Source organism: Patella vulgata, chromosome 7, assembly GCF_932274485.2.
Source record: "Patella vulgata chromosome 7, xgPatVulg1.2, whole genome shotgun sequence".
In the NCBI taxonomy this organism is placed as follows: Eukaryota; Metazoa; Mollusca; class Gastropoda; family Patellidae; genus Patella; species Patella vulgata.
Window position 1 is genome coordinate 23,637,225 of NC_065885.2, and position 26,352 is coordinate 23,663,576.

A 26,352-nucleotide genomic window follows, 5' to 3' on the forward strand; every position below is an offset into this window, starting at 1 on the left:
ATTTTTTTTTTATATAAGTTCAATTGATTAAATTACTTTAATAACCTGATTAAAGTTGAATTCATAGGAAAGTATTTATAGGCTTGTAATTTATAATAAAAGTATGGCAAAGTAGAGACAGACATGGGTTCCTTGAAAAACACCCATGGGCGCGCACAGGACACAGGGAATCACGAACTGGCCACTCATCAGCTTGTTGTTTGCTAGAGTCACTTAGGGAGCATTTGGTGGGTGAAACGTATTATATCAACTGGCGGAAATAGAAGTGGTAGAGGATAATCCGTTAAAAGTTCATGGACACAAACATACATGATATGATATGCAATAACATGTGAAATATAAAAGAACTTTATTTTGTATAATGAATATATTATGAACATTTAATCAACGGAATTAAAAACTATCATACATGTAGATGGAAAATTGTACTTTTATATAATTGCTTTAGTATTTATATTCTTTTCACCTCTATACTTTTACGGGATATGTAACCTGCTTGACATTATTATTATTATTATTATTATTATTTAAAAATTTATAAAGAACATAGCTTCCACAGTTAGGTGCCCATATGCGTTGTACACAATTAAAAGATACATAATATAAAAATGTACATTCATGTATAAATAAAAGGGTTACAGTAAAAATAATTATACAAATACGCAGCAATGTAAAATAATGACAAGATAAAGCATACAGAATACATTTAAGTACATGTAAAACACAAGTTACAAAACATGTATATATAAATGTTACATTTAATATATTTATATAAAAGCTTCTTTAAAAGGGTGTGTTTTTAGATACTTTTCGAAAGTAGGCAAGGGTGAACATGTTCTAATATCTAGTGGTAATTTGTTCCAAATTTGCATAGCGTGTAACACGATGAAATGGCTCAGAGGAAGAGCGGAGGTTGCGTTTAGGGTTATCCATTAGCTGATTACACCATTTTGGCTATGCCGTCTTTTTAGGACTTCGAATTTTGTCTAATGGTTTGGATTGTTCGTACTTGGTTTTATTTTATTCAAGAAGTTCTAATAAATATGCAGGACAGAGGTTGTTGAGATATTTGTATGTAAGAAGCAGAATTTTAAACTTAATTCTATATTGAATCGGTAACCAACGAAGACTGTACAATATTGGAATAATATGAGAGGACTGTTTTGCCTGTGTTATAAGCCTAGCTGCACAATTTTGTACTTTTTATACGCCCACATTGAAATGTGGTCGTATATTGTCGTCGCCCCCGTCCGTCCGTCCGTCCGCCCGCCCGGCGTCCACAATTGCTTGTGGACGCTCTAGAGGCTAAAGTTAATATCCGATTGACTTTAAATTTATATAGAGTGTTTAAGGCCATGAGATGAAGAATCCTATTGATTTTCAGCGATTTCCGATAATTACTGCCAGAGTTATGGCCCTTGATCACTTCAAAAAATCTTGTGGACGCTCTAGAGGCCAAAGTTAATATCCGATTGACTTTAAATTTACACACAGTGTTTAAGGTCATGAGACGAAGAATCCTATTGATTTTCAGCGATTTCCGATAATTACTGCCAGAGTTATGGCCATTGATCACTCCAAAAAATCTTGTGGACGCTCTAGAGGCCAAAGTTAATATCCGATTTACTTTAAATTTATACACAGTGCTTAAGGTCATGAGACGAAGAAGCCTATTGATTTTTAGCGATTTCCGATAATTACAGCCAGAGTTATGGCCCTTGATCACTTCAAAAAATCTTGTGGACGCTCTAGAGGCTAAAGTTAATATCCGATTGACTTTAAATTTATATAGAGTGTTTAAGGCCATGAGATGAAGAAGACTATTGATTTTCAGCGATTTCCGATAATTACTGCCAGAGTTTTGACCCTTGATCACTTCAAAAAATCTTGTGGACGCTCTAGAGGCCAAAGTTAATATCCGATTGACTTTAAATTTACACACAGTGTTTAAGGTCATGAGTTGAAGAAGTCTATTCATTTTCAGTGATTTTCGATAATTACTGCCAGAGTTATGGCCCTTGATCGCTTCAAAAAAACCTTGTGGATGCTCTAAAGGCTAAAGTTAATATCTGATTGACTTTAAATTTATAAACAGTGTTTGATGTCACGAGGCGAAGAATCCTATTGATTTTCAAAGATTTCTGATAATTACTGCCAAAGTTATGGCCCTTGATCACTTCAAAAAATCTTGTGGACGCTCTAGAGGCCAAAGTTAATATCCGATTGACTTCAGATTGATACACAGAGTTTATGATCTTGAGACGAACAAGTATATTGATTTTCAATGAATTTTTATGACTTGAAACAGCTAAATCCATGATACAGTATTAAAAGTTTTGTATACAAAACGTTAGCATGGGGCAGAACTTTATAAAAACCAAAACCAAGCATATGTAGTAAAATTCAACTATACAAGTAACCATATCGGTGAAATGTATAAAAAAGGTAGTCCAAACCTAAATGCTCTAAAATTAATCAAGAAACGTTTCAGTATTCAATACATATAGGGCACATGTTCCATCCGTCACAAAAACAAAAACAAAACTGAATACAAAGAAGCAAAAGGAAAATGTAGACTGTCTCGAGAGACAGTCGTCTGCTGAGTAGCGGCGTTATTTTGGGAATGACGTCATATCTTAGAAGGCGATAATCACAATAATAAGGGCGATAATCCAGATAAAATAACGTTAAAAGCTTAAAAACTATAAGTTTTAGCGACCAATCGGAATTATTAAGTTATGTAATTGTACAATTTATAATATATTATTAATATAATACCCCACACAAGAAATACAAATCAGGTAAGCTGAAGAAATCGTACTATGTAAGTGTAAGTGTATTTGTAAAAGCATAAAAAATAAGGGAGGTAATTCAGACAGGGTTAGGTAACTACAGAAAATTTAAAGTGAAGTTTAAATTGGATCATTATCCAGTATGTAGTCGGTTATGGGTAGAAAGGTAAAAAATAACAGTTGTCAACAGTATCGCGTTAAAAGAGATCGTTGTTCCACCTGAAATAAAAAAAGAATGAGCTAGATTTTAATTTCTTGTAAATTTTTTAAAAATACAGTGTAGATATTATACTTTATCTTATATCGGTCATGTCTAAGGGACAGATCTCCAAGAAATTAGATACTTTTCTGTCTAACCCAAACATGTTTGTCGAGGAGGGTGGAGGTATTTGTTTCTTAAAAGAAGGGAATTACTTCTCCGATTAATCATTGCATAAGCCCTATTTTTCAAATTTTGGATGTGCTCCATCCTTATGTGTAAAAATTGAATAACAACAAAAAGTAAATTAATAGTTACATGACATCGAATTTCAATATGATTCTACATTATGCTCGGAGATTACCTATGGCAACACCTACCCTACCCAAAATTTGTAAATTGTCGGGAGGTACCGAAACTTTAAATTAAATCACCGTCTTGAAGAGATATTATCATTACAGCTATATTATTACCGTGGATGCAAAAGTGTTGTTAGATTTCACTGGTATTTATAGGACTTGTATTCTTATTCCGATCAAAATGTAATATTTACAGAGTAAGCAGATACACACGTTATCATTATATGCGTTAGGCCAGCTTTCCATATACGCGTTGTCGTCGGTTCCATTATATTTGCAGTATACCGACCTTTTCGCCGGCGAAAATGCGTACATGGAAAACAGGCCTTATACTGTAGTGTATGGATTTAAAAGTAACAAATCACAAGGGCATTAAATTCGGCAGTGTACCTTTAACGATATTATAAAAAAATACGAACCTCCCTTAGGACATTTTTGTGTTGACTGACACACGGTGTCAGCAAATGGTGTACCTAAATGAATGTTAACACAGAAAATGTTATGGTAAAAGATTGGTGGGAAAAGTATGACAAACCGAACATTGTTTATGTTTTAGTAAATATTTCTTGTTCTGGTCAGTTATAAAAAAGGTAGTTGATCCAGTAGTGGATGTATTAAAAGATTTTATCTGATTTAACAGTACTAGAAGCTAAGACAATGTTACGTCCATGCTAAATTAAAAGTAGTTTACACACTGGACCAAAAAGTATTTGCGTCGTCACCAGAATTACTAACTCTGCTATCTCTAGAGTAAAAGACTATCTTTTCTTTGTGTATTTCTCTACGTACTTATAGTATTTACAATAAAAGAGTGCTTTGAAATGATTTGGGAAGCATATAAAGGGATTTGTTTTTACATATTGACTAGTGGGCCAATCAGCCCACCCAAGGCATCCAAAACTGGTGACCCAAGATTTTACGGACTATTCATACCCTGGAACACCAACGTTCGGCAGAGAAAACAAGTTAGCTATTGTCCGATATGTATGACTTAATAGCCTGAAAACTTCAGTTAGATCATGATTGAAATTGTCAAAAGCCATGTTTTCATAGCGTTGGTCCTATATTCTGGTTATAGGACGGGAGTGCGCTATCTATAAAGGTGACTTTCTGACCCGGGAGATATATGTCAGATCAACAAGTCACGTCTGGTATTTAAAAAAATTCTCGTCCGACGAGCCCAACCTCCCTAACAGATTAGCTTTTCATTCAGGTCCTACTACGTTAAATCTCTTTAAAATGCCCTTGAACCATCTCTATAAATGCCCTCTTAAACCTACCTCGTAACTCGCGAGGTAAAGTGTCGATTATACTTTAAATTCCCTTTAAAAGAATATCAATTACTTACCTTTATTCAAAACCGTTTCCCCATCTTTACACAGGGAATGTGCTGCACACTTTCCCTGATCACCAGATAAAAGTTTCCACCACTCTCCTAATGGACACTCGCACACTGTATCCTTTGTAGGTTTGCATTTTTCCTTCTCAATTTGACCCACTTGGCAAGTGATACACGCCTGGCATTTCGAGGAATTGTTATAATCTGTGATGTAATGCCCAATGGGACACTGTTCACACGAGGACTCCTCACCCGAAGTGACACAGGGTTCATTCATGTGGAAGCCTGGAGGACACAGAAGACAATCCTTCCCATCCTTCGTCTGGTAAGTTCCAGCCTAAAAATACCAAGATATTAAGATATGATTTTAACAAAGCGTGAAATCCAGGTCTTGCGTTTACACCAGTCCAAATCAAATGGACACATAAGTTAAAATGAGAAAACCAGTGTGACGTCTTTATTTGTTGGTTCGTACAAACGATTTTGTTGGGCGTGGGGGAGGGGGGGGGGGGTGTTTAGCAAAAATGAGACCGACTGATGCACAGGCCCTTAATACGAGTGTCGCAGCCATGCCAGGTGCACGCTTCTAAGGGGGCGGAGGCATGCTCCCCCCTGAGGAATTTTTGAATCTAGAGTCCCTGAAAAGCCATTTCCTGGACTTTGGGGAAAGATTTTACAGAATTCTATTGGTCAGAAAACACTTATCACATGAGTAAAATTTAGTACAAGGCATGGGAATTCGTGTTATTTATTAAGAACTTTGCAAGAACGTACATTGTTTGTTTACCTCATTAATTCATTTAGTCACCGATGTATAATTCTGAGTCCTACTCCAATGACAGCACTCATTTTGAGACCGACTATTATTATTTCTTGCCCCCCCCCCCCATTCCACATTTACGCGTTTGTATATTTGTGGTTCACAATGATAGGTAATGTGATCTAATGACGATCACTAATAAATTAATAAATATGCCTGATGATTAACCAACCCCAACTGTTTTTGTTATAAATTTGGTAAAATTTCTATACTCATTTATTAGGTGTTAAGAATATAAACAAAGGTAAATGATCATTTCTGTCTCTAGCCGCACGCTAAATTAAATTATTGCGCATGTCGCTGCATATTAGCTTACCTTAGATTGGGAATATCCAGAAACTGATATGGGAAAAACTGCTATGAGGATTAGGATGAGCTGATTTAATTGAAACATTCCTGAAAAAAGGAAACAAAAATTCAAATGCATCATGTCTTATTAGTTTTAAAAATTACATAGTTGGAATGTGAATATTTGTGATTTTTTGGCGGGAGGATCTGGAGGTATACAGAAGTCTGTTAGGGGAATTGCGGATAAAAAAACATAGGTTCATTAGCCCTTGCATAGTGAAAAATCGAGCAGGTCATCTACCAGTATTAAACATATTTTCATACAGATCAAAAGTAAAATTCTGAAAAAAATCATTTATGATCATTTTGAAGTTAATTTAATTCTAAAATATAACAGGCGTGTCATATTTGGGAAGCTATCATTGGTATAGGGTACATTATAAATATTAATGTTCTTTGTATTTCTTTTTATTAGATGCGAATTCTCAAAAAAAAGCAGACAAGTAGTTTAACTCAGAGTATAACAATTAAAGGTCTTCATAATTTCTTCTCTCCCCTTTTACGGATATTAAAAATTAAGTGTTAACCCGGGAATGTTTAAGAATCTGACTAATACCATTGTCGATTTCGGTGCCAATGACCGATGTTTCCAGCAAGTTCATATAAAATGCATCCCGAATATGTGTATGAATCAAGATGCAATTTTAACATATAATTTAAATAATTTACAAAATAATCTTATAAATTATCATATAGAATAGAACTATCCCCTCTTAGATCTAGTGGTCCAAATATATTTTAACAATAAATGATATAAATGTTATAAGTATGGTCACTCTTTCCATAAGATTTGTTTGGTGACATAATACAATCTGCCACCGCTGCCCTTTTCTGCGTCACAGTCGGGAAACCAGTACAACCAAAAGGAACGCCGGGCAGATTTTCTTGGGTCAACGTCCATATCATCATTAAGTGCTCAATAATGTAAACAAATCTAAAAAATCACAATTTTTGTGAGAGGGCATCTTGTTTAGACATAGATCAAAGCATTAACATGGATGTGGTTATTAGCAGGATGGTTTTTCAGGTCTGTTGAAGGGGACATACCGACAGATACCCGATTTCAGAAAACATTCTTTGCTAAACATATAATGTTTTTACTTCTCTTCCAGCGAATAAAAAGGGACACTTTTAGAACACGGACAATGGGTTTAGAAGATCAAGAAACGTAACCCGTGTTAGTCTCGAATAAAGATAAGTTGTGTCGATTATATTTTACACTACTAATTAAACCATCCTAAAAAATTAAAGTGATTTTTAGTTTTTTCACCGATGCAGAAAAGTTCTGGTGCTGAATTTTAATTTAATGTTTGACTGAGAATGTAGAAATTAGGTAAATAAGACTTTTGATATAAATTGTATTTGTAGACACAGAATTGATGGGCCTGCATGGCGTTCGATCCGTGTTGTTGATATTTGGTTGACAAAGTAGACCTTTGATCTACGTGGTTGATCTTTGGTCGTAGTGAACCACTCAACCGAATAATTTCATATTTTGAGGTAATTATGTGCCTGAGTCGTCAAAGAGTTTGAAAGTTAGCAGAAATAGCCGATGTTTGATAACTGAAGTAGATGTTTGTTCGACAAAACTGAATTAAAACTTGAAGATGTTGGTCTTCTGTCGGCGATATAGTTGATGTTTATATGTGTAAGGCAAAATTGACCTTTAAACGACTAGATTGACGTTCGGTCAGAAAAGTTGACCCTTTTTCGACGAATACGTTTGCTTGAAATAGTAGACTTTCGTTCAAACACTTTGCCTTTGATCAACATTATTTGGTTGAATTTTGAACCTTTAGTCGACAAATTGAACATTAGTTCAAGAAGTTGTCCACTGATTGTTTGGGCTAAAACCGTTAATTGTTTGTCAATTTAACCGTGTTCTTTTGTTCCAACATCCTTTAACAATTAAACTTATAGTTGTCATTGTTTGTGGTTTAAACGTGGATTGTTTATCAATAAAGTTTTTTTTAGATTGAAATTACATATATTGTTTAATTGTCATATTATTACTTAGGCACAGTTCTTATGATCTAGACCGCGTATGAATAATACATCGATCGTTAAGTTTGGTTAAACAAATCTGTATTTTTGGCGGCGGTGGTCTTCCATAATTTTTTTATATCAAAAGACTCATGAGATTGTTACGCCATATATGCAATGTTCAACATTATACCAGTCGATGTATATCATTTTACACCTATTGAGTCGGAGAAGAAAGAATAATGAATACTACACACATTACAAGATGTGTTCAGTAGATGTTAAACTTATATCATGACATCTCACAAAACTCTGGTCAATTTTTTCATGTCTTAATGATTTTGCATATACATACGAGTACTTAACATTACAATACACTACACCAAATTGAATAGCCAGTCAATTCGATAACATTTATAGTCTACCTACCTACCAACTCTATGTACCGGATAAGAATATTTGTATTTCAATAGATACACCTTATGACGTAAAACAGGTTAATCATAGAATGTGGATTTCCAAATACAGTAAGGGCTATTTTGTACGGACAGGGCCATCTGACTGATTTGGCATGTGTCACTCAAAATCCATATCCGATTGCCCAAGTAAACATATTGCTAAGCCTGATGTAAGTGTTCACTCATTTGTTTTCTTGAATTCACAGGTACAAATTATTTGTGTTATTTATATTTGATGTACTGTTTATTATTTATGATTTATATACATCAAGTTTACCAGTTCACACCGATGTCAACAATTAGGACTCGACTAAACTTCATATCGACCTGATGATGCTGGTTTACAGTGTTAACGTTCTGTTCAAAAACGTGGGATATAAATGATCGGGATTATCTATTTTATAATTTAAATATTAACAAGCAATCGTGTTTAAAGGAGCTAAATCGCTATTATTTGCGACCTACAAATTGACACAAATGGGTCGCAACGTATATAATAATGTAATATGAATGTAAATAAACTGATTTACATTCAATCGTTTCCGTTTTTACTCTAATTTCAAAGCAGTTATGTTCGGCGAAATACGCCAGAAGTCTCAATCGAATGGCAATCTCTAGCGACTGGTTATTCCAGTCTACACCGATGGTGACTTGTGGAATATGTCTAACCTCGTTCTTCGGGTCGCTTGTTACAAATTGCGCTGAAACTCATTATGGTACACGATTCGTGTACCAATCGTAAATTTTTTTATTTTGTCTTAAATATTTGATATCAGAAGCCCATCTTTTCCCGGTAAGATCACAACACCAATGTTGATTAAAATTGACAAATAATTCGTGTTTTCAATGTCGAAGGTTTTGGATGATACTGAGTTAGAGACTTAGCTACTTTAAATCCGGTGAAAATCAAAGCATCCGATCATCTTGAGAGTTGATTATGTGTTTGACATGTGAATAAATATCTAATCAATGATTTATATACATTTGAGGTCAAACGAAGTTCTCCATTACGCAGATTTAGCTCATACATAATGCAGTTTTAAAATTGAAATAACAAAAAAACGCCCCAAAACAACTATTCATGCAATGCGAAGGGAGCGTACTATCATTAATAGCCACGTGCTCCTAACAACAATATCAAGAGACTCGTGACATTATTACGTCATGTACATCGTTATATAAAACTCCCCCTCTGTTAAAAGACACCATGACATTGTGATTTTGGAGAGTCGCCATTACACACAATGAGCATAATATATAGTCACCTAATGACAGGCGTTTTTGAGCTTAAAAACTAAATTTTACACAACCTGAAAAAAAACTCTAGTCAATCTTAAATAAATGAATTTGAATATGCATAATTTATGCTGCAATGCACAACTTAAAATTGAATAACAAGTCAATTCGATGACATTAATCTACTTACCTGTGCATATCGGTTAGGAATGTTGGTATTGATAGGGGTATGCGCAGTGAGACGTAAAAAGGGTTTTAATTATAGAACTGATTTTCTCAAACCGGACCTTATTCTATTAATAATTTATTATTAATATTCGATTGTCGACGTAGACTTGATGTAAGTACGCGTATTCACAAAACTATGTTGTATTTTCTTGTCTTGTATTCAAAGATACAGATACTGTTATATTTATATTTGATGTACTATAGATATTGTTTATGATTTGTATATATCAAATTTATCAATTCACATAACTGTACGATATCAACAATAAGGACACGACTAAACTCCATATCCACCTAATGCTGCTTGTTTACACCAGTGATGGGATTTTGCCCGTATATTCCGGACTTGTCCGAATCTTTTTTCCAAACGCCCAAAATTGCCCGACCGGGAATATGCCCAATCGGACATCAAGACATGGTGAATAATATTCAAAATTCCGAAATTAATATAGTTTACTGAGTGTATAACTACCACTTAACCCGATTATCGTTGATAATACGCTGGGTTTATTAGGTAATTAAGTGATCAACGTATTTATCGTGTTATACCGTCTATAGTATAAACCTACCTTGATTTAACTACTTAATCTGCCTTGATTGACTGACTTAATCCTTTGTCGGACAATTCATCAATCTAATCTTAAACAGAAGTCATTCCTTTCCTTTTGTCGGACTATTCATCAATTCAATAAGAATGATTATAATTTTAATCCACCTCATTTGTCGGGCATCTTAATCGCATTGATGTGAGCCGACATCATCTATAATAAACTAATCATAGATGTCACATATCGTAAGAGTAAATAACACCATAAATCAATGGACAGTCATTTTGTCTACGATATCTTTTACGTCTTTTAAGAATCCATATAGAAATTCTCATCCACAGTGGCACTTTCCCTTGATCTCGAGCGCGGCACGAATATTGCTTAACATATTATTAGGCAGTGCTTACTATGAAGCCGTGTGATGAGTCACGTAGGCTATTAGTCTCTATTATCCAGAAAAATATTCTACGAATATGTTGAAGACTAGGAGTTTCTGGGTGACCGAGACTAGTACGCACCCAGCAAAATAACAAAAAGGGGAGGGGCTACCAATAGCTATATGAGCAGAAATTCTAACGTATTTGTAGGCGTCAATCATTCTGCTGTGTTGCCTATGATGCCTGTCACTCTGTCGTGACTATGAAAGAGTGTTATTCGCTGAAGTTAGCTATGCCTGTTTACAAGTGATTTAACTATTTCGGAAGTTCTACATTCATTTGCTGCCGTATAAACGAAGACACGTAATTCTAAAGGAATATTATGGTTGTGAATTTGATGCCGAAGCAGGATCGGCAAGCTTTCATTCAACATATCACGAAAATGCTTAATTTTGTACGACATTTACTGACATAAATTTGAATGCCGTACGGGAATTAAGTGTGAAAAATAGCGAGGTCACCAATTTTTATTACGTACGGGATTTGAATATTTTGTTGACATGTGGTTTTTAATTGTGGTATGAATTGAATACTGTACGGTGGTTTTTAATTGTGGTATGAATTGAATACTGTACGGGAATTAAATATGAAAAATAGCGAGGTTCACCTATTTTTATTACGTACGGGATTTGAATATTTTGACATGTGACTTTTAATTTAAGAGTTATGCCCCTTTATTTTCGGTAAAATGTCCGACAAGTAAAATTTTGAAATCCCATCACTGGTTTACACTGTTAACGTTCTGTTCAAAACGTTGGATTGAAATCGATAACGTGGGTTTACAAAAGTCGGGACGCTTTTAGATTATTTAATTTTAGTCAAAGAATCACAATTCAGCTCGTATCGTATCGACAGTGTAAGCCCTGTCTTGACTTGGATTCATGTACGATACATGATACAGATCACTAGACGATGTTGTTGTTTCTTGCCAGGGAGCATGCTAGACTACAGGCGCCTGTAACGTGGAAAATATTTCAAAAATAACATCAAGCTATGGCTAAGTATAATGTTCGTAAACGAGATTATTAAATAACTGGTCTGATTCCAGTGGATAATTTTAAAACGCCATTGTAGACTCCATTGTCTACCTGGCGAAAATTAGTGAGTATTGCCACTAGTTGACGGAATCTAGAGTATTGAACTTTGATCCCAACTATTTTAATTCAACCCGTTTCTCACCTTGGTATTATTATATCTACTGAAAGAGAATCGGTTACAGACGAGTTATTAGCCCTTGAGTTAGAAATCGGAATCGGGACAGTTATTTGATAATCTCGATTACAAACATGGACGCAACATAATTTAGAAATTATACTTAGACATATGTTATATGTAGTGTATGCAATTAAAAGTAACAAATCTCAAGGCCGCTAAATTCGGCAATGTACCTTTAACGATATTATAAAAAATACGAACCTAGCTCCCTTAGGACATTTTTTGGTTGACTGACACACGGTGTCCGCAAATGATGTACCTAAATGAATGTTAACACAGAAATTTCCATGGTTGTAGAAGTTTCTAAATGACGATTCTAGAAAGTTCTATCGCCTAAAATGGTAATAAACGACATAGACAAGGACAGACGTAGTGTGTTAAATTATGCATTATGCGAGAGCTAAATCTGCATATTGCGACTTTTTCGTTGTTATCTAAATTATTAATTAGACACTAATTAACTTATCAAGACCATAATCAACTCTCGATGTCATCGTTGGCCTGCTATATTTACTGGATTTGAATACTTTTTGTGGTGAATGATTTAACGTAAAAAGTAATAATCGAGATTTTGTTTATTATCGTACCAACGGTAGTAATGACGATCGAAGGTAGCCTAAAATTGAATCGCTAATATCTCGGTTCACAGTGAAGCAATTATACCGAAATTTTGTTTTCAGCTAAGCGGGTAAGACGCTGGAGGTCGGGTGTTCGATCCCTGCATTGACCGAGAAAGTTCATCCAGATTTTCCGGCGTGGTCCCCCCTTGTCATTGATACAGGACGGAGGGCCTGACAAAGACAGCTGTCTAGTCGTTCGGATGGGACGAAAAACCGAGATCCCGTGTACACATTGGCGTGCACGTAAAAGATCCCATGGCAGTTGGAATTCGATATAAGAGTAGGCCGTAGCGCCGCTGCCCGGGCAAAATTTCCCTCATAGCACACTGTATGGCGTATGCCCGTCTTCATTAGCCCAGGTTAGGAGCAGAACAGTAGGACGTTAAACCCCATTTCATTTCATTTTATCTAATCTTACCTACAGTCCCTTTAAGTTGATGTTAAATGCTTCTAAACAATCTCACAGTCAATCTTAAATCAGTGAATTTAATATATATATATATATATATCTTATGCTACAATGCACAACTTAACATGAGGTAACAAATCAATTCGATAACAATCCGATAACTTTAATTTACCCACCTACACATCATACCTGTTATGAATGTTCGTATTTTATTATGCGCAATAGTATTCTAATTATAGAACGGTGTTTTCCAGTCACACCTTATTATTCTATTAATATGTCTATCATAGTCGATTGTCGAGGTTGGCTTGATGTAAGTATTCATAAAACTATGTTAAATTTTCTTGTATTCACAGGTACAAATTATTTATGTTATTTATATTATTGATGTACTAAGTCTTGTTTATGATCTGTATACACCAAGTTTAAAACATCACATAACTGTACGATATGAATAATTTGGACATGATTAAATTTCATATTCACCTAGTGCTGATTTACAGTGTTAACGTTCTGTTCAAAACGTTGGATATAAATGGACGAAGTTTATTTACAGAAGTTGAGACCTCAGCTTTTAGATTATTTTATTTTATCCAGAGATTCTGACTTCAGCTCGTATAGTATCGACAATGTCAACAGTGCCTTGGATTCATGTACGATACACGATACAGATCGTTACATGGTCAACAATTAGGACACGAGTAAATTCGATATATTATAAGCCTAAAGCTATTGGTTTATCGTGTTAATTTTCTGTTCATAACGTTGAATTTAGATGCTTTGGGTATTGAAGCCAGAGAAGTTTATCTATTAACGAAAGTCAGGACCCCAGCATTCAAAATATTTGATTTTAGTCTGTAAATCGCTCTTCTAACTCATATCTGAATTAAGGTGATCTGATGTGTTCGTAATAGGGCACGTCCGTTATTTCGCTAAAGTCGTCTTTTTGACTAACCTCTGTTTCATTTTCTCTTAAATCTGCTGTGTCGACCTCGATTATATCTTAGCAATGGTTATATCCATAGATGTAAAATTTAAATCCCACAAAATATACAATCCAATAAAACCTACTGTTGTCGTTTTGACCCCACCAAATCATCATTTTAACTCGTGGTTTTAAGACTGGCAGGTCACTTTGGCAGCCATATTATATTAAATACACTCCCCTTTAATTGTAAGATATTACATTTTATTTTATGATCAGTAGTGGAATACCGCGTTTTATCAGTGAAATAAAAGTGTTATTCCACTGGCTAGCAGTAGTCCATGTTGTTTTTACCTAAAATGATTGTAAAATCATACAATAAATAGAACATTTGTCGTTTTGTCGTGAATAACATATTTTATTTCATCTATAAAAAAGAAAACGTTTATATTTTCACGAATGCGTAGCATTCGTGAAAATATAAGTTTTCTTGCTTCTCGATGAAATAACATATGTTATTCACGACAAAACGACAAATATCCTCTATATAATGGTCGTTTAGGGTGGCGACACATGTACGTGAAAAATGGAAATTAGGGCGCGACTGGTTTAAAGGGTGTATGACTCCATTCTTTGGAACATTAAAATTGACGAAAATAAGTGTAAAAGCACAAATTAAAGATACATTATGGGATATTAGATAAAGAGCTGGCAGTTCTCACTATAATAGTTAAAAACTAGATAATGTAAAGGTAATAATTTGCTGAAAATTTCAGTCAAATTGATCCACTCTGAACCGAGAATTTAGCGATTAAATTTTGGGCCTGGCCTCGATCATCATTACTAAAGTCGGCACGATAAAACACACAGTCTCGATTATCAATTTTTTGATTTAATCAGCAGCAGCAGTCCGGGTTCTAATCCATTAAATAGCGATGACATCGAGAGTTGATTACGGTCTGGATAAGTTAATTAATGTCTAATTAATAATGTAGATAACATTTCAGGCCTAAAGAAAGACCTGCAATTGGCAGATTTAGCTCTTGCATAATGTATGTTTAATATAATATGAATTATATAAAGTGATTCAATTCTAATCAGTTATCTTCGGTGAAACACAGATCCAATTTCATTTCGTTTTTATAGTTCAAAATTTCGTTTTACATGTCTTTACTACACTAAGATCTGGAAAAGTTGTTATATAACAGGCGTTCTAGTTGATGTGAGGAATTAAACCGATGAAACGGTCTGTTAAGGTCAGTTCTTGGCGTGCTCTGCACGGAACTGTGGGTAAACCCCTAGAAACATCAACGCTGATTGATTAATCAATGTCTGATGTCATAGGGTCAAAAACCGCTCGTATGACCCCATGAAACGACCTCCTAGTACAGCTGGTCAGATCTTCATGTAGTGTAGGTCATCGAAAGTATTAAAAAAAAAACACAAAAAAACAAACGAAACGAAATATGGATCTGTATTTTAATCAGATTGGTGAAGTGTCCGAATCGTCCAAATTGAATATTTACGCCTGCTTAATCCATTCTACATGTTTTTTAAAATTATTATTTTGTCGGTGTGTGAATTAGCCATTATTACCACATTGTCTTATAGGATATGTTTTTCTTTGTTCGTTACCAATTGCGCCCGAAACCATAGAATGCATGACTCGTGTACTGATGATAAAATATTCAGGGTTTCTTATTTGATTTTGATCCTATATTATTGCAACTGCAAGATAACAACATCAATATCGATTGAAATGGACCAATATTGGATTCTAATTCGTGTTTTTAATTTCGAATACTATGTACATGTAAATATTGAGTTAAAGGTTTGATCCTTTAAGATTTATATTCCACGCCCAAGGATAATTGAATAACAAATACATGTATATGCAAGTGTTAATTGTAAATAGTGTAACGATTACTTGTATACAAATATATATGCAAAATATGCCCTAGTCATTGAGCGTTGTAACCAAAGAAACAAATACTAATTATTGATCGAGTCGCATAACACCAGTTTTGCTAAAATAATCGATACTAATAACACAAAATGACAACAGAAAAAAAATTCATCCTTTTAATTATGGATAAGTAAGAAATCATTATTGCTATTTTGATAGTAATTTTGACGATTAACAACACTATCTATGGACAGGCGAGTACGACGATGCTTATTAAACAGTATGTGCTGGGTTGGATCCACGTGCATGCTGACTGTTTCTACAACACCCGACACAATTTCTCATTTTGACAAACTAACATACTCATATTCTACTTTCAAATTTAAGATGCCACTGTATCCAAGCTATAGAGAATTATGTTTCCCCGAAAAAAAAGAAACAAACTTTTTTAACCCTTTTTAAGATGTGTTATATTTTATTCAAGGTTCAACAATGTTGATTAACAAAGCTGTGTTACCATTCATCACCACTCTGTATTTAACAACAGGATATCCCAGTGAAAAGGTAAGATCAAATAGCTTATGTGCGCTCGTCCGTAGAGTATTATCAGATTAAATTTATAATGTTAACAAAGAATATAACAATATTCATATCGAAATTGTTTATGATAAAAGAAAACAACCACCAAAATCAGTCTATTGAAATCGGAATACAGTAATGTGAAATGAAAATAATATTTTATTTCAATAATTCGCTTGTGCGTAGAGTGTAAAACTATTAGTGATAAAAGAATATCAGTTTCTTAAATACAGGATTTATTCACATGATACAGCTAGATAAATACAACAGGAAGATAAATTAAACATTAACACAGTACATGACCATATTACAACCATTGTGCCTATCTGCAAGGGTCGCGGCTGAACTCGGGTGAGTCCATACGGCCGTCTCCGCACTCTTCTGCTACTCTTCGCTCTTCTCCGTCGTCCCGTCTCTTCTCTACTCCTCTTCGCAACTCTCCACCTCCCGTCTGTCTAACTGTCAAATTATCGTATTAATTTCGCTGACTGGTATAAATGTATACATACATGTGGGATTGATTAAGTCTGTAATTAAATACGTGCATAGATTTATAGGTAGTGGACGTGTAAATCTATATATACAGTATATCGTATATCGTAGATTAATAATATATGGGGTTTAATAAGTTCATTGCATCTAAATAAATGTTAATTTTTAACATATATAAAATATAGTCTTAATATGGTACAAGTTATCGAGCACTTCGTCACAAGAGGTATTTAACTGTGGGCGGAAAATCTACGAGGTTGGACTGGTGACCTTACTCCTTGTACACATACAAGCGGGCAATCGGAACTACACCACTTGATGCAACGCCGACGCGTTAACCTTTCTCAATACCACTTCATATTTAAAACTGTGGGGTCTCCATTTATAGTGGCCATCATGGGCCATTTTTGAAAGAAGATATAAGCAAATATTGTATTCATTCATAACATACAATCCTAATTTTAAAGAGACCTATATAATCTTGATATTCGTACAATCATAGAGACATATGCGATCTTGATATTCGTACAATCATGCTTTTAAAGAGGCGTATATCATCCGGATATTAGTACAATCATACTCTTAAAGAGATGTATGTGATCTTGATAATCGTAAAATCATACTTTTAAAGAGACGTATATAATCTTGACATTCGTAAATATAGTTAAATTACTTTCTTTTTCTTTATTTATCAAAAACACCGATCTCAAGCTCACGATTTTATTACCCTAGCACTTCAAGATTGTACTATTATAAAACGGTACCCAACGCATCATAGTTTAATGAATAGCACAATAATTATTACAATCCAAGGTTGTGCAATTTGTAAATGGTACCCAGCGCATCATAGTTTAATGACTAGCACAATTACAATTCAAGGTCGTGTAATTTGTAACAATACCTAGCTCATCATAGTTTAATGACTTCCAAAATTACATTTCAAGGTTGTGCAATTTGTAAACGGTACCCGGCTCATCATACTTTAATGGCTAGCACAATTGCAATTTAAGATTGGGCGATTTGTAAATAGTTTAATGACTGACTAGCATAATTACAATTCATGGTTGTGCAATTTGTAAACGGTACAAAGTTTAATGACTGTAGTGGCGATGAAGTCCCGTCAGCTCGGGTATTCTCTGTTTTTAGTAGTCTTCGCCGTATCTCTACGATGGTCATCGCTTTCAAATTAGACAAATCTTTCAGGGAGAGTTATATCAATCCGAAGAGGGGCTATGGTGCCGGTTATGTCTTCCTGGAACGTACTTAAAAGCATCATGTACAGAGAATTATGGATTATCAACGTGTGAGACCTGTTCAAGCGGTACATTTTCTAACAGGTCTAACTCCGCCACTCAGTGTCAAGATTGCGCAGTATGTCCGCTAAGCACCATTACAGAAAAATCTTGCACACACTTCAGTGATGTTGTATGTGTATGTTCCGAAGGAAAAATGTGGATACCTCTAAATAATGGGCATGATGGCAGATGCATCGATGAAAGGTTTAAGGTAAGTTATAGTTTGTTTCAAAATCTTACCCTTTTTTATAAAGTAAATTATTCTTGTTGTATAAGGTACTTTATCAAACATTTGTTACTATTTATTGCAACATTGGTAAATGTAATGAAACTATTAATTAAGTAAACTGTTTTAATTACCTATTATTTCAAAAACAAATTAGTCCGAGTTGCCTTTGGGGATGATCCGACTTGTCTATTTTTATTGGTCCGACTGGTCTATCGGTCTGAATTGTCACGCTCTATGACCATGGCCACATTCATTTGCTACAATCCATGCCTCTCCTGCGGTATTGCAAAGTTTAAATAGATGCACACTTATCAACTCTGCTGTAATTTTTTTTCTACATGTTTCAGTACGTGTCACCAAATGGTTTAACCTGTCAGATGTGTCCAGAAGGAACTCATTTAAATTCACCGTGTAGTATACAGCATGGAACGTCTACGTGTACAACTTGTCCACCACTGACGTTCTCAAGTAAACCAAATCAAGCCCTTTATTGTGCTTCATGTACGATATGTCAACGTGGTCAACGTGAAACGTCCCCGTGTTCTAGAACCAGGGATACTATTTGTGAATGTCCTGAAGGATACTTCTGGCAGATCATTGTGGAAGATCAGGGAATATGTCGACCACATTCCGAATGCAAATCTGGACAACTCGTAATTCAACCAGGTTAGTTAGTTCCGTGCCTAGAATGTATCTTTCTGTTCAGAGTAATAAGTCGCCAGAATTAAAATATTTGTATGATTCCTTTACTTTATGCAGGGTAACCACTGTCGAATTTTTGTCAGAAAGTGTATCGAATTAGACACTACTAACATGGCCTTGTTAAGATCATTATAATATTTATAATATAGACAGTAAACTGAAATCGGGAGCCACGGTAGCTCAGTGGGTAAGACGTTGGCTCTCTACCCTGGCGGTCCCGTGTTCGATTCCAGTGTTTATCGAGAAATTTCATCGGTTTTATCGGCGCGGTTCCACCTTGTCAGTGGTGTAGGACAAAGGACAAGGAAAGGGAAAACGTCTTGTTCGGATGGGGCGTAAATACAACACCCCGCGTACACACTGGAGTGCACGCAAAAGATCACTTGCCCTTGGTAGCTGGAATTCGCAACATTTCCCTAATAGACATGTAATATGAAATGTCTTTGGAATGGCGTTTACTGTAATAAAAAATGTTGCTGTCCAGGTGATATATTTTTAAGATAACAACGGATTGGACAATCTGAACGACAAACCCACTCTACCTGCAGAGAAGTGCTAGCTAACATTTAATTTTCGTACGTTTGCTACGTACGCGGATGGGAGTGAATGATCACTTATGTCATATATTTCAGGTACGTCAACTTCAGATACGGTTTGTTCCCGTAAAAAGGATGAATTAGTAACACCACCACCACCACCATCATCATCACCTTCAAGCTTAATGCACCAAACAGCCACTAATGAAAATAACAATCTGATGTTTCAAAATGATGTTGATTTTACACAGTCGCTTACTATTAGTCGCACGCTGGATGCGATTTCAAAACCTACAACTGAACCGAAAAGGCATCAAAATAAATCCATATCAAACCAATCGCAGGAAATATGGTCTAAAGTTACCACACGTTCAACTGGAAGGCCTATAATGGAGATGGTTTTAACATTAGCACCACCACACCCCTTGGCGACGAAAGACAAGAAGACCCTTACAAGAAGAAAAAACCAACGCTTTATTAAAAATGAGAAGAAACGTAAGCGGTGCCATAATATAAACAAACTTAGCAAAATTGATAAAAAGCGTTGTCGTTATAGCAAAAGAACTAGAAAGCACGGACGAAAAAGAAACAGAAAACACGGACGAAAACGAACTGGGAAACACGGACGAAAGCAGGGTCTAAAACGAACTAAAGAACACGGACGAAAACGAACTAGAAAGCACGGACGAAAACAGATTGCATCTAAAGCAAAACCTTCATCACAATATGAAATGAGTACAAAGAAAGACTTGCAGTACACGGTATCGCCTAAACGGTTAGCAGAACACAACAATCACAAATCAAAACAGAGATCCAAGAACAGGAGGAAAATAAGCAGAAGAAAAATTAAAAGGAATCAAACAAAAAGAAACATATCCATTATATCTCCTTATTAAGATACAAAATGTAGAACAAATCAAATTATGCCTCCTCAGTTTGTGTTAATCTAACATCGCGTAGTGATAATAATAACAGAGTCGACTAACAACCTTTTACATTGTTATTTGATTTTTGGGGGGTCTTTGGAAATATAAAGATTAGTATACGTCAAGGTATGGTACATAATTGACATTGCTAACTATTCGGAAATTGTTAATTGCCGTTCAAGGAAGGCAGACCACCATTAATTTTCATCATCCCGGTATCCACGATTTGTAGTGTTTCTATATAAAAATATAGTGATTCTGACTCTCCCCTGTGTGCCTTTTGTGTGGTCAGTTTTGTTGAATTTTTGGTCTAGAATGGAAGACGAGGGTTTGAATTAACATTTTCTTTCAGGGTTTGGTATATATTCATTGTTTAAAGGTGGAAGGATAACAGAATTACATGTAATAGCTTTGCGACGGAGTTATATACGGGGGATATTTACATCCACTTCAAGGTAGTATATCTCAAAATTTGAATGGTCAACGAAATGAAATGTGGTTTAACGTTCTGCACCGAACAGGCTAATAAAGGCGTTACTGTTCAACGAAAATTTGGAAAACAAAAGTGAAAATAATGGTGGTCTGCATCCAAAACTACAAGAGTTCTTTCCCCTGACCTTTATATTTGAATTGCATAGGCTATTTCTTTTTATTTATACATATATTTAATAGTATTTATATATTGATCATCTAATTTATAATATTTTCTAGTATATTTTTTAAAAATAAAAATTAATAAAATTGAATAAACTTGCTGTTTCGTTATGGTTAACTGTATAACATCGCCATATATCATGGCGTCGATTGGGAATTCTCGTACCAGACATTTCAATGGCCGACGAAACGGCGACGGAAAGAAATCTGTAAGGTGCTTGTGAGTTGCCAGATAATTAATCTTTGGTTTGCATATGTCTTCGGTCTGTAGTGTAAAATATCGTACTGTACACGTATGTAATGCAACCTTTTCGTGTTGGATGTATATATGAGCTGGATAAATGTTACAACAGAAAGAAGTGATATTCAATTATATAATACGACACCTAGATGACTTCGGTGACCTTCTTTGACTTTTAGGATTTTATTGACGCCCGATTTCCCTAGTTGACAGGGTGACCTTTTTACGGCCTCACTGACCTCATTTTTGCAACATTTCCTAACTTGAACCCCTTAACCCCTACGCTAAATGACCCAATTGGCCCTTGCGATTTGTTTAACCTTATTTTAAAGACATTTCTATGCTTGACCTTAAAAATCAAAATAAAGCCATATTAGACCATATGCATTTAAAATAATTTACAGCGACTGGAAAATTGAACACGGGCATACGTCCGTTCTATGAGGGAAATTTTGCCAAGATCGCAGCATCGCGGTCTACTCTTATTTCGAATCCTAACTATCGCGTTCTATTACGTGCACGTCATTGTGTACACGGGACCACGGTTTTTGTTTCATCCGACCTACTAGCCACGGTTTCTTGTCTTGCTCGAACCACGGGTAAACTGACAAGATGAAACACCGGAAACTTTTCGGTCAACACCTAGAGCGAACCCGAGACCTCCTGGTTAGATAGCCAGTGTCTTAATCACTGATCCTCTGCGGCTACCAATTTAACGTAATCTCAGAACGCTATGAAACTGTCTCTTTAAATGACATTCGTATCTGTTGCGCCAAGTAATAGTAATAATAGGAACAATTTAACGATCATAATAGGGTGCCTCTAGAAAAGCTAAAGCGACAATAATGTACAAGATCAGTGATTATTATTTCTTTATTTTTAGGTTTCAATATGTCAGCCATGTCCATCCGGAACCTTTCAGTCTTCACCATGTAAATTTGATAATGGTCCACCATCTTGTAGTACGTGTGCTGAAGGACAATTTACAGATCGTCCAAACAATGCTCCTTACTGTGACCACTGTAAGATATGTCAACACTCCCAAATAATAAAAGCAAACTGTACTACTATTAACGACACAGTATGCGAATGTCCGAAAGGACAAGTCTGGAAGAACATTGTTGGAAATCACGGTCAATGTGTCCCAAGCGTAAGTCAATATAATACAATGCGCTTCTATACTAAGCTCTTTGGAAACGTCTTTATATACACAGGGATTTTGAGATTCCAATCATTATTCTGTTTTCAATATTCTGTTAGATTCGAATGTTAAAAAAACATAATTTGGAAAAAGTCAAGTACGACATAATGCTACGCAGCACAGGCTGGCCTCGAACATCATGATTTTATCATACGATATATACTATAGTGTAAGTCAGTCAGAACGAGAATTTGCGATAAATATGGGTCTCTTTATATACGATTTAGAGTAAAATATTGCTAGGTGGAACCCTATCACATTCCGATTTACAGTTGCAACCTGTCCCCTACTGGTGAATGCACAAAATTTATTTAGATTAATAATTACATGTCATTTCGGTATATTTCAGACAGCAACTGATGACAAATTGAAGAATGCTTGATCACTAGTCTGTGGGTTCACTAGTCCGCGGATTCATTAGTCCACCGATATCTAGGGTTATGGTTGGGTTAGGGTTCATTAGTCCACCGATATCTATTATTAGGGTTAGGGCTAGGGTTAGGTTTATTGATACCCATATTTAGTATTCTTATAGCGGCGGACTAGTGAACCCTCTAGACAAATTAGACTGTCAGACTTGCCCTGTGGGAAATTTCAGAACATCGTCATTTAGAAGATTGGGAAACCCAAAAGCAGATTAATAATTACATGTCATTTCGATATTTCAGACAACGACTGATGACGAATCAGACTGTCAGACTTGCCCTGTTGGAACTTTCAGAACATCGTCATGTGGTACGTGCCGAGGTCACACCCAGTGTAACCCAAATCAGATAGTCGTTCAACAAGGTAAGTTTTATTTTACTGAAACTTTGCATTTGATAAAGGAAGGTATGAATAGAATTGGTAGTATTTAAACTAAACTTTAATGGCCCCTTTATTTCTGTGAATGGCCAAAATTGGTAATTAATACTAGTTTTGTATCTTGCATGTCGACAAACAGTCAACTCAAATTTTAATTTGATATCTGACAGGACAAAAAATCGATTCTAATGTAAAATATGAAATTTTTAATTACATAAAATGGTCGATATAAGAGGATATTATATTGATATACCTTTAACCGCTGGATTTACCGAAAAATTGTCCGTTTTAAAAGGATAGATCATGTTATGACATATGACGACCATGAGACCCACAGAGATAGTCATATTGTTATCAACCTGAGCAGCTGTTACAGAAGGTTCGCCCAGTTAGATCGGAAATCGATTGGCTATTTTCGGCCTTACTCTTTATGCCCAATTAGTGAATAATATTGGGTTATATTATTGTAACACTGTGGGGACAGATGTGACACTTTCTTCTAGGACTCTCTTCTTCTTCACGTGGTGATAACTATTTCCAATGATCAATTAAGGCTGAAACACTATTTATGTTGTTACTAAGTTTATATAACAAATACAGCATACTACAAAGTTAAATACAATAAAACTACAGCATCTATTATAGAAACTTTAGGCGTTATTAAAATATCTACGGTCTGAGTTTAGCATCCTTTACAACTCAGACCTAACGGTTTAAATACTAAATTTTGCCTCTATCCCAGCCTCTCAGTCGAGGCTGCTGTGGGTGTGTTGCCCTTGATCTCCGAATAATGTCTGAGGGTAAATTAAACCAGCTCTCTCCCATATAAAAGGTAAAAATGCGTCATCTATTAGGGCGGGACAATTACCATTTTTGGGTAAGTGTTTCGTATGGGCATCGTTTTACGTCAACACTAATCCGTGCACGAGATGACTGGACTATAGTACCCTACTTCCAGCAATTGATACTGACATGACTGTCGGTGAGTTTAGTCTAAGATAGTAGTAGAATAATGCAAGCTACTTCATTACTATAGTTTCGTCACACATCATGTAGGTAACGAATTTCTATATTAAACAGAACACCTTTCTTAAAACTAAAATAAACCCTGTAGTATTACAATATGTATAGGTAATGGAGTATCTGATACTGTTTGTGCAGACAAAGAAATTTCATCAAACGGCACTGGAGGTGAAACTAAACCGAAAGAAAAACAACCCACACGCAGTTTCTCAGGTAAAACTCTCTCCTTCCTTTTAGTCATGTATTACAGTATAAACAGAAGTCCTCTGCTATCTCCGTACGTTGGTTACTGTTCGTAATTTCTAACATAATTCTCGCCTCCGACTGATGAGATAATCCCAGGAACGTACATTCAAGTCTAAATAGGGTCACCAAACTACGTAAGAATATTAACGTCATTCAGGACACCTAGTCTACCATGCGTGCCGTGCAGGCGCATGTTCAGTCCATCCCTGGGTAAACCGGAAATGATATATAGGAATATTAAACATTCTGGTAGACAAAGCATTCCGTTCACGTGAGACTGAAACGGGTTACCAGATGACTATAAAATGATGATACCATCTGTATCTGATTAAGTATAATGCACTGTTTAAAATTATAAGGTATTTCTGGTATCAAACAAAACTGATTTATTGCCAATCTAAGCTATTCCCTTGTGAGTATTTGTGTTTTGGTTATTTTCAATATAGATGATTTCTGTAATTAATCATTTCTTATTTTTATATTTCAGGGATAATTCTTAATGTTATAATTACTGTATTATTTTTTGTATTTGTTTATGTAATTATATATTGTTTAGGTGTGACAATTCGGGACATAATTGAAAATGCAAAACAGTGGTTACGGCGCAAGCGTTTGAACTGCAAATACACCGGGCTGCATTAGTCCATTACATGTATCTTGTTCAGCTGGACAAACAGGGTAACTCCTATTCGTAAATTATCTTGTTCTGTTTGACGAACAAGATATCGACGGGCCAGCAAACATTATGTTTCATTGTTTATGTCCATCTTGATGATACCGTCTCATAAACTTAATAATTCTTGATGATACCGTCCCATAAACTTAATAATTCTTTTAATGTTTTATTTGAAATCCATTTATATTTGTATGTGTAGATAAATATTGTTATATTTCTTGTAATATAATAATTAGCATAATTTATATTTAACATTGCTATTATTATGTAGTTCAGAAATAAAATTGTAATATCATTTAGTGACTGTGTGTGCCTCTGTTCATATAGTGATAGGGCTGGGGTAGTCAAACACTGTCTTATAGTGGTTGCAGGTTGATTGGTTTTTTTTCAGACTAAGACAACATAGTACTATAAGGTTGGAAAAACATGTAGTGTTTATATGTCTCTGTTCATATAGTGATACGGCTGGGGTAGTCCTTAAAATCAAACAGTGTCTTATAGTGGTTTCCAGTTGTGCCCTACCGGAGGTCTGACAGAAATAATTTTGGAGTTAATTAGGTGTCCTGGAAAACCACTAATCTATTTTCTAATGGATTGACATGGAAAGCTGAAACAGACAAAATAATAAAATTCATAACAACCAGCATTTAATGGAAGAGCCTTAAAATATTAGTGCTTCATTCAGATATCTCGACAACACTTACACAATTAATCTTTGGTATTTTTATTGTTGTTTTATGCTATATAAAGCTTCCAATTATTCAAACCAATGTGGTGTATAATCAAATAACAAACAGGGATGATGATTTTAATATCGGTTTTAATATTTCAATTGCACAAAAAATGTATTGGCTGGTAGAATAAATGAGCAAATTAACAAACATTGGTGTATGAATTATAATTCAATTGTTAATGATTCACTGATG

The 26,352-nt window shown here is 35.2% G+C and overlaps 1 protein-coding gene and 2 long non-coding RNA genes across 21 annotated transcripts; 2 read left to right on the forward strand and 1 right to left on the reverse strand.

Annotated features, from left to right (window-relative positions):
* The first annotated feature begins 896 nt into the window (after positions 1-896).
* Positions 897-1,846, forward strand: LOC126827240 (uncharacterized). The gene is made up of 3 exons (XR_007682624.2): positions 897-1,031; positions 1,066-1,239; positions 1,353-1,846. It is a non-coding gene; the product is annotated as an uncharacterized LOC126827240 (long non-coding RNA).
* Positions 1,537-13,196, reverse strand: LOC126827239 (uncharacterized). 5 transcript variants are annotated; one of them, XR_007682623.2, is made up of 5 exons: positions 13,168-13,196; positions 5,826-5,905; positions 4,699-5,026; positions 3,770-3,823; positions 1,537-3,011 (listed from the first exon to the last, which is right to left on the reverse strand). It is a non-coding gene; the product is annotated as an uncharacterized LOC126827239 (long non-coding RNA). The 5 variants fall into 5 exon arrangements; XR_007682622.2 differs by lacking the exon at positions 13,168-13,196 and adding an exon at positions 13,001-13,132; XR_007682620.2 differs by lacking the exon at positions 13,168-13,196 and adding an exon at positions 12,164-12,227.
* Positions 8,320-25,725, forward strand: LOC126827238 (tumor necrosis factor receptor superfamily member 21). Of its 15 annotated transcripts, XR_007682614.1 has the most exons (7): positions 8,322-8,336; positions 8,373-8,468; positions 16,307-16,386; positions 22,360-22,626; positions 23,346-23,466; positions 24,613-24,717; positions 25,238-25,725. XR_007682614.1 is itself a non-coding variant. In XM_050556487.1 (6 exons), the coding sequence occupies exons 3-6, from the start codon at positions 16,315-16,317 to the stop codon at positions 20,549-20,551; spliced, it is 1,494 nt and encodes a 497-aa protein (XP_050412444.1). In that variant the 5' UTR covers positions 8,320-8,336; positions 8,373-8,468; positions 16,307-16,314; the 3' UTR covers positions 20,552-21,334. The 15 variants fall into 15 exon arrangements, 8 of the variants coding, with proteins under 8 accessions (XP_050412444.1, XP_050412445.1, XP_050412448.1 ...); XM_050556487.1 differs by lacking the exons at positions 22,360-22,626; positions 23,346-23,466; positions 24,613-24,717; positions 25,238-25,725 and adding exons at positions 18,097-18,399; positions 18,765-19,083; positions 19,752-21,334 and having other exon boundaries at positions 8,320-8,336; XR_007682615.2 differs by lacking the exons at positions 8,322-8,336; positions 8,373-8,468 and adding an exon at positions 9,825-9,874.
* Positions 25,726-26,352: the final 627 nt, after the last annotated feature.